Below are 20170 nucleotides of genomic sequence, written 5' to 3'. Positions count from 1 at the left end.
GTTTAATATTTATGTTTTAAAATATAAGTAACTCACCATCTGGCTTGTTTTGAAGTGCTTGTTCTCGCGTGTATAGCTTCCAAAAGCTGAGGTGTGAAGAAGTGTGTCGGTCTGCATGTTAATTATAGAGAGGATCCCGCGTGATGTGTCACCGCCGGGCGGCACGCCTTTCATAGATATCCAGTCAGTCACCTGCGGGATTCCCTCTGCTGGGCATGGTACCAATATACATCACTCTGGGCTGCCTGCTGACGGCCTTTACCGACGGAAAGGAAAGTACAGCAAGTTGCTCAACACCTCGACCAGTAATAAACGGAGCGTTAAGTGTGAACGGCTGACTAAGAGAAACTAAACCACCGCACTGAAAAAAATGACGAGCATGGCAAGGGGTTTAGTTTGTATCCAGACTTCTCAAGCTTATTTCTGGATTTTTTAGTAAAGGTTTTGCACTTCAGTAAATGTAATCAAGACATTTGGAAAGAACTAGTAGGACGTTATATAAATTCTATATAACTTATAACTTATAAGGTATAAGTATGTAGTAGGAATACTACAGTGATACCGATAAAAATAATATATTAGGCTAAGTATGATGAGATCACTGTAAACTTCTATAGGCTACTACAGACACACATTAAGTCTCTTTAGAAATATTATAGGATGTGATTTTCACTGTTTCAAATGTGGGAAATTGTCTTAAAATTAAATTTATTGAAAATAGCAAAATTAGGGTTCATATTAAGTGTGTCATTTTATTTTATTTTATTATTCGGCTATTATTATTATTATTATTATTATTATTATTATTATTATTATTATTTTGGCAGTAGGTAGCCTGCAATTTCATGTCAGCAACAGGATTTGGCTACCAACCCATGTGTGCGAATAGCCTATTTTGAGCATATTCACATCCTGGGTGGGCGAATTGGAAAAGAAGAAAACATTTTAACATTTTAAGTCACTATAATATCGACCAGTCCAGAAATCAAAACTTAGGCTGTAGCCTAAGTTATGGGGAAATTACACGTCATGAGATTATCATTTTACACAATCCTCTTGTGCTCTCTATTCTCAAAGGTGTTGACTCACAGCAGCCTTGTTTCAGGGAAGAAAGAAAAGGGAAACCACCCCGCTGCCCGGCCCCCAGTAACCGGCAGCCAATGCAGGTGACTCAGCAGAAAAGACCGGGTGGGTGCAGCAGGAGGGAAACCACGTAAAGACCGACCTGATTGGCCAGAAGGGGCGCTCGAGACACAGGAAGTCTATAATGAGCTTGTTGATTGATGAGGATTTGTACAAAATCAGAAATTATGACTAGTTGAAGTCATTTGTTGGGAGGGTTCCTTTACTTTTCCAAACAGTGTATTGTAAATTATTGGGAAAATAGCATTTTTGTTTATTACATCATGAATAATTAATGAGGGCCTCTGTGCCTCACTAGTAGGCTATGTGCTGAAACTGCTATACAGCACGCTTTTGTTTACTGTGATCAAGCTGGAAAGCTTTGAAAGCACTGTACTGAGGAATGTGTTTATCATTACAAAACCTGCAGTTTTCAACTTCTTTGAGTGTTGAGGCTGGTTGTTATTAATGGACGTATCGCTGCTGCTCCGTATAGCTGAAGTTTCCTTTCTCCTGCTTTGTTGGCGTTTCCCATGGCTGTACAAAGCTGTGGAATCTCACACCTAACGTTAGCAGATAGCCTACAGCCTAAATTGTAATTAGATTGCAAAAGTAATTAGACACATGGCATCAAAATTGGAAAAAAACAGTTTGAGAAATGATGATCAGTCATACATCGCCTAATCAATGTTAATTAAATTTCATTTCACACATTGCACCTCAGATGTACTAGAGCTGTCAAACAATCAATTAAAGATGACAAGTGATGCTTGTTGTGAAAGGAATTTTTTATTTTTGTACCAACCAGGAATAAAACTTCTATTTACTAGCTGATGACAATGTCAGAATACTGTCACAAAAAACAACACACATTGATTTTTATATTTTGACTAAATTAGCATTAGTTAGTTATAATGCTAATGTGTCAGAATTTTTTTTTTTTTATTGTCAGTAAGTGGTCATGTATTCTAAGATGCTGAGACTGCGTTCATTACAAAACCATGAAAAAATATAGGGTCTGATAGTTGCACATGAATTAGCATTTTAGCTGTGTAGCCCCATTCACACCTAATCATTTGTTTCTTTCATGTCAAATTAATAATTAATTTGGTAAGTAGTGTAATAAGTGAGATAATGTACAGTGAACCAGTCATAGTGTAGGTCCTATACTACAGTTCCAGAGGGCCTTTAGTCCTTAGCAAAATTAAATAGTTCAACTTAATTTTCATTTAGCAATGTGGGAGGATGATGACTGTTCATAGGTTAACTATGTAATTCTGTATAAAGTCATATCTAACAAGAACAATCTAGTCATATGGCATTCCTTGGGACACAATCTTGTCATATTGGGGTCTGTGGTGTAATGCTCAACGCTGACAACACCTGCTACACTGTACTCACACACACTTCTACAGTTCTTTTGGTCAGATCGAGATCAAGATCAGATGTTGTGGTCTGACTAAAGGGGCCTTCTGAATGTCATACTATAGCTGTGTCATGAGGAGCCGGCTGCTGCTCTTCCCAGCACCGGCCCTCAGCTCGGCTTCTTACGGGACTTGTTGTGACACAGCAGCAAGTTATTAGAAAGGAAAGAGGAGGCACACGCTGCTGTACTGTATAATCATCTTCCTTCCTGCCACATAACATCCTCACACTCACACTCATACATGTAGCCCACTCTCTGTCTCTCTCTCCCTCTCTCTCTCTCTCTCTCTCTCTCACACACACACACACACACGCACACACAGCTTTAGTTAGGTAACTGGAAAACTTGAATGACAACAAATTAAGGCACTCTTAAACCAAAAATATAAAAAATGACTTTATTTTTCATTCATTCATGACCATGGCATTCATGATCTTGGACTAGCCATACTAAGTTATCTAGGTTAGTTACCACCTAGATAACTTAGTATGGCTAGTTTTCCTTACTGTAATATAATCTTCATAATATTAGATTCCTCCTCACTTTTGTCTTTTTACTGGGCTTCAGTCTAATGTTACTTCACCAGAAAAACTGAACTGTGGTTCTTTGGCTCCACGCATTGAGGTTTAACTCAACCAATGAGATTATTTCTGTCTCTGAGAAATGTTTGTAGAACCAAAACCTCAATCAGCCAAATGCACCCACTCTCTGGTGAGACGAATGTCCAGATGTCATTATTTCACAACGGCAATCATTACCACGGTTTAGTCAAAACCAAAGACAATTTCACAACAGCAGCTTGTTTCAACATTTTATTCCAAAGTTTTTCACATTTTATCACAAAGTAAGAAGTGTGAGATAGTCAAATATAATTTGTCAGCAGTACTGATATGTTAACCTGGATTTTACCAGATCCCTTTCACCAAAAAATACAAAAGCTATTGTCATACGTAATGAGTTCTGTGTAAAAAGACATTTTAGAAAATGTAAAATTTCTGTTTTGTTAATCAGTGACTCTCAACCTTTTTCATATCAAGGACCCCTAATTTAGTAGATATTAGGGCCTTGGACCCCCATTTGATGAGATGTTTGTCTCTCTGACCCAAACCTGAGAATATTTTTATTGTTATATATGATTTTGTCCAGATTTACATGGGTATCTGTATTGTAGGTGGAGAGATAACAGTGAAACTATGATCAAAATTATTCTTCAACATTCTATAATTGTTCTTGTAAATGAAATAATGAAGTTTAACAATTCATCAATTTGCTGGGGACCCCCTCGAATGCCCTGAAGGACCCCTGGTGGTCTCCAGACCCCACGTTGAGAACCACTGTTGTAAAACAACACTGATCACACTAAAGATCAAGTTGGTCCACAAGTACAAAAGATATTTAGTCTGTACAAAATATCATACAATACATTCATGAATTTGCAAAGTTTGAAATTAAATTAAAACAAACTCTGGACAAATATGCCGTCACCAACAGGCTCCACACGGAGTTTCTGGATGGGAGCCGCAGGCTTGGATCTTGGATCTACAGTAAGAGGCGGATTAACAAGAAGTCAAGCTGCTGTGTAAGGACAAGAATTTACATGTGTAACACACACACACACACTCGCGCACACACACACACCACACGCTGTACTTACTCAGTCACTTCCTTGCAATTGTATTTAATTCCTTGATCCAGTTCTTTCTGTAAGTCCTTTAAAGAGGCGTTGGTACAGTTTGTCCTAAAGAAGACAAATAAACAGAGGATTGACAAAAAAGATTACTTCATTATCAATTTGCACAATTCAAGTTTGTCCTCCTTCCTCTCCCACCAAAACCACCATTGTGGAAGACTTTATCTTGGAGTTCCCCTTGTTTTAAACACATCCTGTATATTCACATAGTACATACAAAATTCATGATTAAAAGAAAACGAATAGTGCAGTGCAAAATGCAGTGTATGAAGTGAAAACCTTACACAGCGTTGTCCTGGGTGACCAGCACAACATTCAGGCTCTTCATGGTGGTGGAGTTGAATCTCTTCACCTCAATGCTCGCGAAAATACTAACAAGAATAAAACACCATGACTTAGAGAGGTGACATGACAACAGCTCAGTAGGGCTGCTTACACAATGCAGCGATGAGAAGCAAATGGTTTAACATACTGGATACTTCAACAATCATTTAGTTCACAAGTTGTATCGTGTTTTCAAATGAACTTAGCAGCTAAGATGAACAAATTGTTCAGCACTAATAATAAAACAGCACTGCCACAAATGAAGGGTTTCAATCCAAAATGCTATATATGTATTAGGAGAGAAAAAATATAAAAACATCCTCAAAACAACTGTTTCTTAAGAAGATTTATAACTTCAAAAGTGACGTATAATCTGTTTTACATTCATGCCATACCAATACACAGGATCTGACATAACTATAGCACTATAGTTACATAACTATAGCAATCATTTGTAGGTGCTGACATCAGTTGTTTTTAATTGTAGATGTGTAATTTTGGACTGAAACTCTTAAAATTCAAACAAGACACATACATCCAAATAAACACATTCAAGTAAAACACTGTTTAATATCCTCAGCTGACTTGATTCAGTATCTATAGGATAGAGTCACAGGACCGGCTGTTTTATTGCCTGTGTGTCTTGTCTATGTGTTGTATTTCTAGGTCCTGTGTCACACCTGTATCAGATCTTCAATCAGCCCGGCCCATGCAGCTCCTCCCTGCACCAGTTGACTCTCATTCACTAATTAGTCACACTAGTATATTTGCCAGTCACTTTCTTTTTAGTCTTTGCCAGATTGTCTAGTGTGTTTGTGCCCAGCTCTCTGTATCTACTGGTTATCCAACTCTGTTTTGTCTGATCCCTGCCTGGTTTGTTTGCTTTACTGGCAATAAACTATTTCCACTGTTTACCTGCCTCAGTGTTTCTGCATCTGGGTTTGAATTTGCCTAACTGTCACAGATAGGCCTTTAAAAATGCTGAACCTTCATAAACTTTGTCTATGTTTGTTTTTATGATATTTATTTTGGGTTCACGGACTGTACCAGTTTGTGACCTTGCATCTATGTATGTTATTTTCACTGATTACTGATTTGAATAGATGTAAAACTGGCTTATGAGTAGTGACTAGACAGTTTCTTAGTGGTAGATTTAGGTATTGGAGTTGAGAGGCTCACTCATTGTAAACCATGGTTACTGTGTAATCTTAAACCAAACTGCAGATGGTTAAAATATAATATTTACAGAAGATCTAACTCCTACGAACCAAAATATGTCATGAGTATTTCTTAACCAACTAAATACTGCATCACTGAATCCGAAAATGCTCAAATCAGACTTAGTGTTGTGGTGTCTTGCAGCAACTAAAATATTCTGTGTGCACTTAACATGCTGGCCTGTTATCTTTAGCTGCTCACTGAACAAGGACCTCTTCTTCTTAAAGGTCAGGACAAATCTGTAGGGCTTGTTGCTGGTGATTCCCCGACATAAGCCATAAAAATCTTTTATGAGCTTTGCTCCCGGGCCAAGAGGAGATATAAGCATACTATCAGATTTTATAGTCATATGTATTGGAATAGTTAAATATCCAATATATAAATTATAGAACTATATCATCTAATTTAATAAAATATATAAAACTGCATATTGGAAGTCTGAGCACAGTTTTTTCCCCATGAAGAACCACTGAAAACGTTTTTTCTTCGCTTCATTTCTTTTCCTCCAGAGTTTTGCAGTCCAAACCTCATTAGATATTCATTGTGTTTTATTCTCAGGTGCTCCTCCAGTCAGTTTATCCCTGTTTGTATTCTGCTGCGGACTACGCTCTGTTCTAAATTACTCCTAAAGTGCTACAGTAATTAAAGCACCCGTGGTAATCTCAAAGCATTATTCTCCTGCTATGGAACTTCTGAATGGATTTTCCTTCTCACTTAATTTTAATGGGAAATTGGTCGGGGGAAGTAACTGCCAAAGGAATCCGTAGCTATAAAAATTATTCATAGCAGGAACATGACGGTTTAAGGCTAATTGGGTATTAGATACTTGTAGACCTTTAGTGAACCACTCATACCATACAGCATGAGAGAGACGCTGTGTTTATATTTTGGTATATGGAATTACATAACATCAGAAAAGGAATATAATTTTTTTTCTTCTTATCATTAAACTGCTGTCTATAAGGGAAGTGTAGTGCAGCTTACCTTGTGGGACTGAACGGTGTGGCTATGGATCCATTCAGCATCGCCGTGACGTCACCACAGGCGCTTCCTGCAAACTACACACATGGAGATGATGTCAGGGAAATACACAACATCCTTTGCTGTTAATCGTTTTATGCTGAAATGATTACAATCATATTTAAAAGACAATGTGAGTAAGGGCGGGAGACAACAGAACAGGCTTATTTCTCTCAAATGTTGTTCACAAATTTGTTTAAATCCGTGTTAGTGAGCACTTCTCCTTTGCCAAGATAATCCATCCACCTGACAGGTGTGGCATATCAAGATGCTGATTAAGCAGCATGATTATTGTACAGGTGTGCCTTGGACTGGTCAGTTGTCAGATAAAGAAATATTTGTCTTGGCAAATTTTATCACCCTGTATTTCATGAAGGTTATGCGTCTTTAGCAGGATGTGTAATGTTGAACAAAGAGTTAAAAATATCATTAAAAGGCAACTTCATAACTTTGGGACTGACTAATTTCAGACACCTATTAAGCACATCATCATACTATAAAGCAAGGAATCTCTGTCTGTGTGTGTGTGTGTGTGTGTGTGTGTGTGTCCGCCGTATATCTCGAGAACCTTTCGTCCGATCTACTTCACACTTGGCGGGTGTATTGCTGGGGACCCAAGGGCGTGCAGTGTCGGATTTTACGTTTTTGAATGCAGATTCAGGGAAACTAACAGCTAGTATATAATCCCCATCCTCTGATCCATCCTGAATTGCCTCCCACCTTTTCTGATAAATATTTGATCTTTAAGCAGGATTGTTTAATCCTGTTTAATGTCAAACGACATTGGTGCCAACAAGTGTTAGTGTCTCTGGATGGCAACAGCAATAACAACCCGACATTTGTCTTAGCAGGAAGGGCCGTGTTGTGACAAGACGTTTCTTCCTGTATTTCATGCCTTCACGCCTATTTAATGTTAAGATGTTAAGCGGTATGATTACCTCTCCCTCTCTGCAGGATCTCAGGGATTAATGAATGTAGCTGTTTTAATTATTTCTTTAAAATAGGGATTATCGTTTTGATTGAACAGACAGGTGATGCACAAAGAAACCTCCTGCCTTCACATAATATATTACACACTGACTTCCTGCCTGGCACAGTCTATGTGTTGGATAACAGCTTGAAGTGAGACAGCCAGGTTGTTTGTTGGACTTTCCCTCCCAAACAGTGTGGCTTGTAGAAATTACAACAGGTGAGATAATGACTAGGTGTCTAAAAGCACATTCCAAGCATTCTACACTCGTATGCAAGACTGTCCTCGTCAAGGTGTGGGAAAGACTTAACATTTGTGTTTTTCTCTCAAGAAGAACAAACTGTTTGGCCTGTAATGAAAACATATGAGCAGTACAAAAACACTGTAACAGTGAAAAGTAACACTGCAGCCAAGGCTATCGAGGATTGCTGGAGGAAAATTGCTAATAACGTCATTAACTGTCAGTAAGACACAGTGTTCATTCTTCTCATTGATACAGTACAGTGTCATCACATTGAGTCTGTGAAAACAAGCTGTCGCCCAGAGCCGTGTGATGGAATATGGGGTCAGTCTATAACTAATCAGGCTTGGGAATCCTTTGAAAGAATTTCAGTGCCCTTAATATGCAATCGGCCTAAATTTCATTCACTACTGATAAATATGGTCAACTAATGTAAGCTACCAGCCACTTGTTAGGTGCCCTCTTTTATGGCCAGAGTGCCTGAGAGTACCATATCTCTGATCTAATAAATATGATATCTCTGATATAATAAATCATCATGGAAAGCAACATGGTTCTACTGGTCTGTAAACAGTCGCCCTGCTAACAGCCCTTCCTATACTATCTGTTACTTCAGTAGTTTCCCCCTGTTCAGTTCTTTTTATTATTTGCCCCATTCATTTGAATGCAATGTTTGTGTTCATATTGGGATCTTGTAAGACTCATGACTCCATGTTTCCAGAGAGCTGATTGGCCTTTTATCTGATCTGATAGCCTGAACCAGCTGCAGAGCAGTTCAGCTGTGCAGCAGATTACCATGGTGATTTACCCCGGTTAAAAGTGAGCCACCTTTGTGAGACCGAAAAGCCAGGGTTAAGCACAAAGTTAACTCGCTAACACACTACACTCACTTCGTGAGACAGGCCCCATATGAAGTGACCACAGGTCAGTCTCAGAAGCCCACTAGTCCAAAATGTCCCTCAGCAGCCAGCCAATCAGCAGCCAGCCAATCACACAGCTCGACCTTGGCAAGTTGCATTGGTGCTACACCAACAGCTAAAAATAATGCCCAAATCTCCAATTAACTTGATTTGTTTAAAAAAAAAAAAATCAGTTGAGGTGTGTTTATTAGACCTTTGGGGTGTTTTTTAATCTCACTTGTACAAATTTGTATTTTTTCCTCCTCTTCCTGTGTTCTAGTCACTGTGACCTTACAGCCATGTTGGGCAGAAATATCCTCCCACACTTGCATGTATGAAATGTAAACTCTCTAAGAGGTTTGCCTCATGTCACACAAATCAGTGTTGCTGTTTTGCATTCCTAAAAATCGCAACAGAGAATGTGAAAGTGTGAATGTGTGGGACGCTGCTCACTCAGGAGAGAGCTAAGCAATGTGCCTCCATGGAGACCGACACAAAGCCCCATTGATGCAGAGCCAGGCAGAGGGACCCTTTCCTCTCTCCTCTTCATCACAAGAACTTATAAGCAGGCTGACATTTGCATCACTTTAAGACCTTCATATGTGTCATATTGAGCGTTGTTGGATGGCTGCATTTGTAGGGAAAACTATTGATTTCTGGGTCTTGTTGGACACTTACTGCACTGGAGACTCTGTTCCAGAACGATCTAACTGGGTTGTCGTCACAGTCCGACCATCCTGGGCAGCCAGTAGTGAAGGTTTCTAGGATGACACACACACACACACACACACACACACACACACACACACACACACACACACACACACACACACACACACACACACACACACACACACCATCAGATGTGATGTGGCCTACTTTTCTATAATAATAGAATAATATCAGCTTTTATACCCATGTTATTTTGGGTGATATTTCCAAAGCATGCAAAGTCAAAGTGCAGAAAGAGTGTTTTATTTAGATGGTGAAAACTAAATTTCACAGCAATTTGATGGACCTTAAATTAGTCCATGGGTATAAAAGGCTTAATTGATTCTAGTCATCGCTCTATATCCATGGGCACTAGAAGATTATTTCATGCTATGATCCGCAATTAACAAGTTATTATACATGATGAATTCTGAATCGGCATCCCATGCAATTTGGGTTCCGTGCCCACCATTCCACAGAATCAGCCAACTGTGTCTTTTTAGAAAAAGTCAAATGCTTACTGGATAAGAGTTCCTATGTTGATGCTGTCTTTCTGGACTTAAAGAAGGCATTTGACACTGTCGACCACCAGGTTCTTTTATCTAAATTAAAACGTTCTGATTTTTCTGAAGAAGCTATCCCGTGGATGAAATCATATCTATCCAATAGAAAGCAATGTGTTTGTGTTGACGGCACCAAATCACAAACCACAAGACTCTATTCTTGGACCAATTTTATTCACACTGTGTATATTAATGACCTACCTAACGCATGTCGAAACATCAATATTCAAATGTTTGCAGATGATGCAGTAATTTTAACAGATGCAAAAGACACCCAAGAAGCCTCCTTAATTCTTACATCTGCAATGACCCATGTTCAGGACTGGCTTACTAAATCATGTCTCTTACTGAATACCCTTGCATGTTTTTCACCAAGACAAACAGTTCTAGTGTAGAGCCAGATGTCTTAGTATCAGGGGAGAGGCTACAGGTCGTATCTGAATGCAAGTACCTCGGAGTTCTGATTGATTCCAAACTTTCTTTCAAGGCTCAGGTGAAAAAGGTCTGTAACCGGATCAAATTCAAGCTTTCAAATTTCAGGTTCATTCGAGATTACATGTTAACAGAGGCGGCTAAGATGTACATGCATTCTATGGTCATTTCCCATATCACTTACTGTTTAACAACCTGGTCGCAGGCTAGCACCACTACTCTAAAACCATTACAGTCTTTGTATAAACGGATGCTTAAAATCCTTGACAAGAAATCGGTATATTTTCATCATTGCCCAATATTAAAAAAATATAACTTGCTGAGCTGGGAGAACATGATTAAATATGTAATATGTTTGTCTTATGTACAAGATTATATATGGCTTGACTTCTCCTCCGCTCAGACAGTTTGTCAACATAAGAACAACTGCATATCGGTTCACAAGAGGTGCAGCATGAGGGGATTGCATTATCCCACTCAGGAAAAGTCCTTTCAGTCAGTCTGCTTTCTCTGTTAAAGCTGCACTAGAATGGAACTCCATCCCAGCAAATATCAGAGAAGTGGACACATACGGTTTATTTAGAGCTCATTTAAAGAAATGGTTAATTAGTACTCAGCTCTGTCAGCACTAAAACTCAATTGCACCTTACTGTCCTCAGTCTGTCTGTGCTGAACTTCCCTTGCTGTCTGTTGTCACCCGTCGCTATCTTGCTATCGCCAGTCTGCCCTCATGTACCTGCATGCATGTCTTATTGTGGTTTTGCTTTTATCGTGTCAGACTGATTTATGTATTTTATACACTGTGCATGCTTTTTATGTCTGTGATTAACATTACTATTCTGTTTTCTTATTATTGTTCTGCATGCTTATAAATGATCTCAATAACTTCCACTGTCCAGGGACTACAGATGAAAAATAGCCTCTTGGCTAACTCTGGTGCATTTACAACAATCTTTATTAATGTGCACTGTCCCTGTTAAATAAACCAACAACAAACAAAAATACCAAAAAAACGGTGTGTATGATGTTTACAAAACAACCAGTAGAGGGGGTGACACATTCTAATGTGTTCCTGAGAGGGGAGGAGCTTGACATTGTAAATGAGTTCAAGTATCTTGGAGTCACGACTCTACATTAACCTTTTAGAAGTCATGTGAAAAAGGTGTCAAACACCGTAAAATTTAATTTACAAAATTTTAAGCAAATCAGGCCATTTCTGACAGTTAATGCTGCCAGGATGTTTTTACACTCAATGATTTTTTCACACATCGAGTACTGTTTCACTAACTTGTCACTTACAGGTGTAACGACACTTAAAACAATAGAATTACTCTTCAAGAAAGCCATAAAAGTTTTTGATAAACTTTGTGGCTTGCCCCACCTCCTTTAAATGAATTAATTAAACAGAGGGCTGACAGTGGCAGTGGCACCACGGCCACCACTAGAGGGGACTGTGAGGTGCCACATGGGCGCACCACATCTGGACAAACTGTGCTGTCAGTAAAGGGAAGTAAATATTGGAATGGCCAACCACTTGCAATAAGGGAGTGCCCTACATATCCCACTTTTAAGACCCATCTCAAACAATGGCTCAAGGCAGACCAGAACTGTGATCACTTTTAACCTGACATGTTGTACAATGTATTTTGTCTTTTTATACTTGTGTATTTGTATATTTGTATTTGTATATTGTCACTTGTAATGTTTCTGTTTTTGTTACCTGCCTAGGGACTACGGACATAAATTAAAATTATTTTTGCTAACTCCGGCATGTTTACATCTTGTTTTTTTATACTGATGTTTATTAACGTGCTCTGTCCCTATCAAATAAATAAATACATGAATAAATTGAACAATATGTGACAGTGAAGGCAGTAGTCTTGTCACCTGACCGCCAAAATGTTTTTACACAACAGTATACCCAGATAACAGATATGGCTGAATTACTGCTGCTATACTCTTTTTTTCTGTGCTTTTTTTGTGTGTATTTGCTGCATTTCATAAATACGCAAATAAATAAACTAAATGAAAACCTGCAGCATAATTTGGTAGTGTATTTTGCGGTCTATTTCAGAGTCTTACCGCTACTGCCCTCCTTTCCGCACCAGGTGAGTCCGTCCAGCACCGAGCCCAGCAGAGTGTCCTCCAGAGTCACAAAGCAGTCTCTCTTCTCAGTGAAGTCGTGGACCACATCCTTTGTTTTGCTCCAGAACATCATCTAAACCAAAAAAAACAGTTCATATTACAATGTTACTATGAAACTAAAGGGAGTGGTTTCCTTTTTTTCTGATTTCCTGTGTGTAAGAGAGTCCTGTGTTGGCTGATATTTACTCTGTTGCACGCGGGATCAAAGGCCGTTGTGGCGATGAGGGAGTCGTAGGCTTCCATTGGGACTTTACATGGGTCCCGCCCCACATACGCTTGTTCAAACACACTCCATATCTTCTGACAGTCATTTCTGGAAAAATAAATGAGAGTTAAGCAGCTGAAATGTGGGTCTGACAAGGAAACTTCAGTCTTATTGTTTTGAATATTGTGGAAGAGTAGGACTACTGTTCAAGTGTAGGAGTAAGACCGTATATCTTCCTGTGAAGCGGTGCTCCTTTGTTTGGATTACAGATTATTTTCCTTTTTAAACTATAAGGATGTTTACTGATTAAGCTGGTTTGCATTTTATGAAAACACACAGGTGCACTTCCTCTTGATGCAAATGAAACCATTTGAAAAAAGCAGAAACAATAGTCTTGTGTTTCTGCATTTAAAGGAATAGTTCACCCAAAAATGAAACGTTTCTTTCATTTTTGGGTGAACTAATCCTTTAATAATAATATACCGATCCACATCAGACAGTGTTTACCAGTAATTCTTGGCCTTTGCCTCACCTTGCCTGGAGTATCAGGTGGATGGGGTTGACTCCAGGACAATAAATAGTATCAGGTAAGTTAAGAGTCACAGAGAAACACAGCATATTAAACTGGCTTTCAAATACTTTTCGTTGTCTAGAGTGACTCAGTTAAACTTTCTGGAACTTGCTGCATTGTCTTATGTGAGAAACCCATCCACTTGGTATTTCATATTTCTTAAAACCAACGCAAAGATTAATTTGAACCACACTCCCTCCCATTGATTATTTTTGTTTGCTCCCATTGATTTTTATTACTGAACAGATATCTGTCGTTCAAGTTGTATTGGTGTTATTTTTAGTTTCAAGTGTGTGGTTGGTTTCCCTCGGGCTGACACCCGGCACTGAACCAATAGAAAATATATTTACAAAGTAGAGATCAAGACAGCTGCTTACCTTTTGCTTTTCTCCTTGAAGCCCTCACATTTAGCAATGAATGTTGACTTGAATTTGTCAGCTCCGTTACTGAGCGTCAGTCCCAGTGAAACGGCTATGACAGTGACAAGAACGAGGAATGCGCAGACAGTCATGGCCAGACAGCGAGTCCTTCGTTTCTTCCTCGGGTTGCGATACTCTCCATGTTCCATGACAATTCAGTCCCTTTAAAATAAAACCTCCGGGGAATTTTTAATCTCAAAGACTTGTTTGTTATCATTGACGACGTCAGTTGCGGACGGACGGGCTTTATTTCACGTCTATTTATGGAGACGCGCGGCATGGAGGAGCGCAGGCACCGTGCGCGCGCACCGACTCCTCGCCAGTCAAAGGCTGTTGTGCGCACAAGGCTCCGCTCCAATCAGGTGTCTGAGCTATAATGGCAGTGGTTCCCAACCTGGGGGTCCGATGATCACCTGGGGTCCTTGAATTTGTTCCAAAATTAGGACTATTTTCATTTCTGAAAAAGACTGGTGTGTTTCCTCCCTGCACTAACATGTAATTATGTGTCATATAAGTCATAATAGTTTGGACACACCTGATTGAATGTACTATATTTTTCATTATGTTTTTAAGCCACTTTGATCTAAAGGCTTATGCTTAAATGCTTGAGATTTGTTTGTTAGCCAAATATAAATAGTGAAGTTGATCCTATGAATTTCTTTCCAAAGCCTTTGCCTTTCCATCAAGGCAAAGGGCGGCTACTTTAAAGAATCTAAAATATAAGATAGTTTTGATTTGTTTAACACTTTTTTGGTCACTGGATAATTCAATTTGTGTTATTTCATAGTTTCTACATATCTACTGTTATTCTTGTAGCGTATTTAAAAACAAAAATCTTCTCAGGTGTTTCTTAAGTGAAATATATCAAACATAAGTCTATTTGGGAGTGCATGCCATGGGCAAGTGTGGGAACACCTGCCTTATTGAGCTCCTCCTTAACCACATTAAAAAATTTCCCTTAAGCATTCTTGTGATAAAGAATAAACCATTCACAAAGTGGATCTCTCCTGTCTTTGTGCTCGTTTTTGGCACAGGGCAATGGAGTGGGCTAATACCACACCTATCTCCCATTCACTAAATCCAGTCAGACAAGCTAAGGACCTTCAGTATGTTATCTGGTTTCAGTTCAGGCAATTAAATGGTAATCAGCTGTTGGAGAATACGGTTGGAGCAGTGGGCTGTAAGTCCAAGAACTGCTCAAAGGTCATGAAGTAACTGTCAAGTGTTGTGAACATGTTGGGAAATGCCACAGACCTTTGAATATCAAGCATGAAAATTACAGGCTAACTTGTTAAGTCAGTAAGTCCCATATCTCTGTTTTCCAGGATGCAGTTAAGGATTTCCCTCAGAATGATTAAATAGTGCAGGGCAATCATAAAATGTGCAGTGTGGTGGGCGCTCTTATTCACATCGTACCAGAAATGCATATATCATAATTTTTTGTGTGTGATGGTGCCAAGTGGGAATCAAACTCCACAACTTGGGTTTGTAAGTGCCAAACTAACCATTGTCATCAGTGCTGGCAAAATGCCTTCAGTTACACATTTCATATTGTATGAGAGTGTTAGGGCCTGAGGCTCTGCATGCTAAACCAGTTAAACCAGGTAAAATGCTCCACACTAAACATCAGTGGAGTGGATCCAAACAACAACACCACCAACAACACCAACAACAACATTATCTCTGTTTCAATCTAAAGTCACTGAAGCATAGTTTAACAGAAGATTGTACTTATATCTACAGACATTTCCTTGAAGTTTGCAAATGGTGGAAAAATCACAGCAGGATTTCCTACAGATGTCTTGATCTAACTGAACAAAACCTTTCAACCCTTGAGGGTCAGAGTTCAAGACAAATCAGTGAAAGAGCAATATTTGAGTTTATTGCACACTTTATAAAATGTTACAGACTCTCAAGAGTTTTCAAATTATCAAGAATAACACACACCTATTTCCATTGTGGACCTTGGTCTTATAAACATAGCCATAGCCAACGCCATAACCATAGCAAACACTCGTTAGACTACCGTATTTCCTCTAATATTGGCCCGGGCCTTTATTTACCTCAACTGCAAAGGGGACCAGGCCTTTATTGGAAGCAGGCTTATATTAGAGACAGGCCTTTATTTCTAATTCCCTCTGTTTGATAAGTATATTTGCTCATATTTTAGTATGAAGCCTCCTTGTTTTCTGATCTGCTTCTGTTTGGGTTCGTTAGGTAGCCGTTTTTTTGTTACTGCAATGCATTATGATAATTACGGTAATCGACGGCGGCATGCTCCAGAGACTTCCGCCAGGAGTTTACCGGTGTCCACTGTTGTTTTTAGCTGCGACCAGCAGCTCTATAGCTCGCTCTGTTGGTCGGTTGGTTGGTTGGTCCACAAAAATTTCCCCACCCTTTGGCGGCCTATAGCCATACAGTACGTGGTCGCAGCTATGGCGAATTCACGCGTGTTTCCTTTGTTTTTTCCCTGTCTTGTATTTGGAGCCGGCCTTTATTTGTTCGTGTCGACCACAGCCCCGGCCATTATCGGAGACCCGGCTTTTAATTGACTACGGGCCACTATTAGAGGAAATACGGTATGTCAACTCCTTACTGAAGCAATAGCCTCAGAGCTGTTTTCTGCCTAAACAACCAATCGATTTCAAATAAAATGGAAAAATACACACACCATTTTAATTGGGTATTACAGCCTGACCTTTGCTTTAGTGATGTTAATGGTCTTCTTAGTGTCAAGTTGTTCCTTTTTAGCGGCAGTTTCATTCCTGTTGTCCTGAGTATAAAAAAGGAGCATAGGCCAACTTTGGTTTAAAATGTATCCACACATCTGTAAATGTTGCAAAAATGATGCAAGATTTTACCCTGATCTTCCAAACATTTAGATGAGTGAAACAATTGCTCCCACGGGTGTTTTCACCAGAGAGACATTAAGATCCCTATGGTTCTCACATTGTGCTCAGAACATACTGATCTTGATAAGGCGACTGGGATTGCAGCAGGTGTTCCACATCTGTAAGAAATCCTGTAAAATTTCCCAGCCCTCACCGAACATAAGCTTGAACAGAAGGACAAATCAAATGAAATTGGTAAGAAACTTCTGAGTGCACGCTGAGCTGTGTTTGGTGATTCAGTTGAGTGCCAGGCTCTTTCTGTGGAAAAGGCTGTTTAGACATGTCTGGCAGGAGGACTGTTTGGGGTTGTGGATACACTGAAGGAGCATCAGCGTCCTGTGGAGAAATATTTTTACCCCGAGTCATTTTTCAGGATACGTGAAGCAGAAAGTTCACAGACTGATAAAGAAGAATATCACTGACGGATACAGAACATCTGCATCTACATCAAGGCAGGTATATTAGTTTGTGACATGATCTGATTTCATCCACAGTTAACCTCCCTATACTCAGTCTTCCTGCAGAGAGGATCTGTGCACCATGCTATTTTTCTGTTTTATTATTTAAGTCCGATGTCACTTACAGGTCGTTGTCTGTGCAGGTCCAGCGGAAACCTCTGGACTGCAGGATTTTGATCAGGTCCACAATGGATCCTTGACTACATGATTCTCTGTAGGACAGAAACAAAGACCTTGACTCTTGGATGTGAATGTTATGTAACATCACATCGGTGTTCCTGGCAGAAATGTGATGTGTCGATACAGAGCGTCTACTGTGTTTATCCTCACATAAAGGGTCCCTCTAGATTGGCCACCACCTTGATGTTGACATGATCCACCATTCGAGGGTTCAGGCTGTCCAGTTCCACACTTCCAAACATGCTACAAGATGAAAAAGATCATTTCATTACACGCTCGACAAGCTCGCCCACCTGCATATTTGCTTGATACTTCACCTTTGCGTCTTACTTTACCTTTTCCTGTTGAAAGCGTTTTCAATAGAACCATTCAGTAGTACTGTGATGTTGCCGCATGCCGTTTCTGCAAACTAATAAACACACAGATGAAGAGAGTCACGCGAAAACAACACTCACTGCTGCGTTTAAAAGATACACACAACACAGCTGTGCGGTATGGTGTTCACACTATTTGTGGTTAAACTCACATTTTGTGAGGCCTGCCTCCACAAGGAATACACTGGATGATGAACACAGGCTGCCCACTCCGGACAAGAACCGAAATCAAAACCTGTGTATCAAATCAACGACTCTCAGTTAAAAAGGCTGGGTGTCATTACCTTGATAAAACGCAACATCGACATGGATAAACAGTAAAAGAAACAGTCCAGGTATTTGTATTATGATGCTGGTATGCATTGTTATGGAGTTGAATGTTTATCATAAAGTCAGAGCCAAACATTTGTGATTACAGCTGCAGCTGCCTTAGAGGTGATGCTTCCAGTTTGAATCCCAGTGCTGCCATGCCAATTCCCCAGTCTGTATGAATTTAACCAATAGGCCTAAAGAGGACCTCTGGAATCTTAAGTATCTGGACAGCAGTGAAACAGCTTGTTGTTTAAAAAAATAAATAAATAAATAATAATAATAATAATTCCCAATGTGTAAAGCAAAAAGCTGTCCAAATACTTAGATTCCAACTCCCCTTGTCCTGTCCACTGCATGACAAAAATATTCATCAAAACAATGTATGTGTTGTGTTTGCCTTTCAATACACTGGCCTTGCTGTTGAAAAGCTATTAACACAACGATACATAAAATTCATATGCATTATTTGATATACACTGTTGTAGTTGGGAATATCTCACAATAAGTGAGCCTTGTCTTTCAACATCCTTAGATATGGCTTCCTAGAGTTTACCCATGATTTAATTAACAGAGAACTCACCACCACAGTTAAAAATAACAGGGTTAATAATGTAACTTGTGAAAATATCAAACACAACGTTTTGTGGGCACTGTAACTTCAATAATGTCTCAAATCAACCAAAAATAACTTTGCTAATCACAAATTTAATTATTGACGTTTATATTGTGACTGAGTTACTGTAGTTCTTTTGAATTCTTTGCAGTCATCAACTAATATGGAAGTTTTGTTATATTTCTTATTATGTTTTGCATTTCTTATGTTTCTCTATAATTCTTTCTTGATCATGTTAGAAGAGGTTTACCTAAGTCCTCGTCTTGGCCACACCAGATGAGGTCGTTGAACATGTATCCCACCAGCGTGTCCTCCAGCGTCCAGAAGTGACGCAGCGCAGCTGCATAGCTGTGCATCAGAGTCCTGGTTTTACTCCAGAACAGGAACTGAAAACCAGGAGGGGATATAAAAAACTGTTCAACTGGTTTCTTCTGATTACTACAGAATGCAATGGAGTGGAATTTTGCTTACATGAGGATATAGTGTGCGGCAGAATTCATTGAACCATTGAAGCTTCAGGAAATGTTTTAGTTTCATTCCAGAATGAGATATCCACCAACATAGATAGTGTTTTGGAGTGAAACCCTTCAATTGCGCTCACCCTGTCACAAGGCCATGCTTGTGGCATTGCATGAAACATCCGACGGTAGTCCTTCACCTTCACATTACAGGAGGACCGCTGCACAACCGCCTCTTCAAACTCCCTCCAGATCTCCTCGCAGTCATACCTAAACACACACACACATACACACACACGTAAAGACAGAAAAATGTACACACACATAAGACAAACACTTCCATGTTTATTAATGTTTTTGATACATGGAGACTGAACAAAAACACATAATAAATTGGAAATATTATGATATGAGGATATATCACTGCACAGCACATTACCTTAAGCTAGGGTTAACTAGTGTGATATAGTTATAACACCGTCCAACCACAATGTGCTTTATGTTGGGGGTTGTTCCCAGCTCCGCTCTCAGCTCATCAGGGCAGAGCAGAAGCATAATAAAGCCTTTGAAATAGAGACAAAGATAGAAGAAAGAACAAGTATTATCTAACCTGTTTGGGAGGGGAACGACAGGATAAAGAAAGAGAAGAAGAAAGAAAGAAAGAAAGAAAGAAAGATATTGTATCGCTCAATATGAGTGGAATTCAAAGCTTAAACTTATCCAGTCAATGTTTTTTTTACAAAATTATTCATCAAAATCGATAAAGCACTCACTCTGTGGAGATGTCAGGAAGAATTACTTACATATTGTCAGGCTGAACATTGCAGAGGACACTAATGTTTTATGGGCGGCCATGATGGAGAGAGGGGGACCATGGACCGTCTCACTGCTCTTCAGAACTGGGCCATGTCTATGGATTCAGTGGCAG

At 39.4% G+C, this 20170-nt stretch overlaps 2 protein-coding genes across 2 annotated transcripts; both read right to left on the bottom strand.

Moving 5' to 3' along the window:
- Positions 1-3371: 3371 nt before the first annotated feature.
- Positions 3372-14224, bottom strand: LOC139654477 (ADP-ribosyl cyclase/cyclic ADP-ribose hydrolase 1-like). The gene is made up of 8 exons (XM_071531550.1): positions 13915-14224; positions 12948-13074; positions 12699-12834; positions 9589-9671; positions 6765-6838; positions 4523-4609; positions 4203-4286; positions 3372-4087 (listed from the first exon to the last, which is right to left on the bottom strand). Exons 1-8 carry the CDS (start codon positions 14103-14105, stop codon positions 4030-4032), a joined length of 840 nt encoding a protein of 279 aa, XP_071387651.1. The 5' UTR covers positions 14106-14224; the 3' UTR covers positions 3372-4029.
- Positions 14225-17083: 2859 nt separating this feature from the next.
- LOC139654479 (ADP-ribosyl cyclase/cyclic ADP-ribose hydrolase 1) lies at positions 17084-19797 on the bottom strand. Its single transcript, XM_071531553.1, has 8 exons — positions 19682-19797; positions 19386-19512; positions 19035-19170; positions 18012-18094; positions 17821-17894; positions 17636-17728; positions 17431-17517; positions 17084-17183 (listed from the first exon to the last, which is right to left on the bottom strand). The coding sequence occupies exons 1-8, from the start codon at positions 19795-19797 to the stop codon at positions 17084-17086; spliced, it is 816 nt and encodes a 271-aa protein (XP_071387654.1).
- Positions 19798-20170: the final 373 nt, after the last annotated feature.

The sequence above is a fragment of the Centroberyx affinis genome, unplaced genomic scaffold (genome assembly GCF_046629955.1).
Source record: "Centroberyx affinis isolate AG114_WGS23_722 - 3 ecotype Tasmania unplaced genomic scaffold, CSIRO-AGI_Caff_v1 ptg002095l_1, whole genome shotgun sequence".
In the NCBI taxonomy this organism is placed as follows: Eukaryota; Metazoa; Chordata; class Actinopteri; order Beryciformes; family Berycidae; genus Centroberyx; species Centroberyx affinis.
The sequence above is the reverse complement of the archived record's forward strand: the minus strand, read 5'-3'. Positions and strand labels throughout refer to the sequence as shown.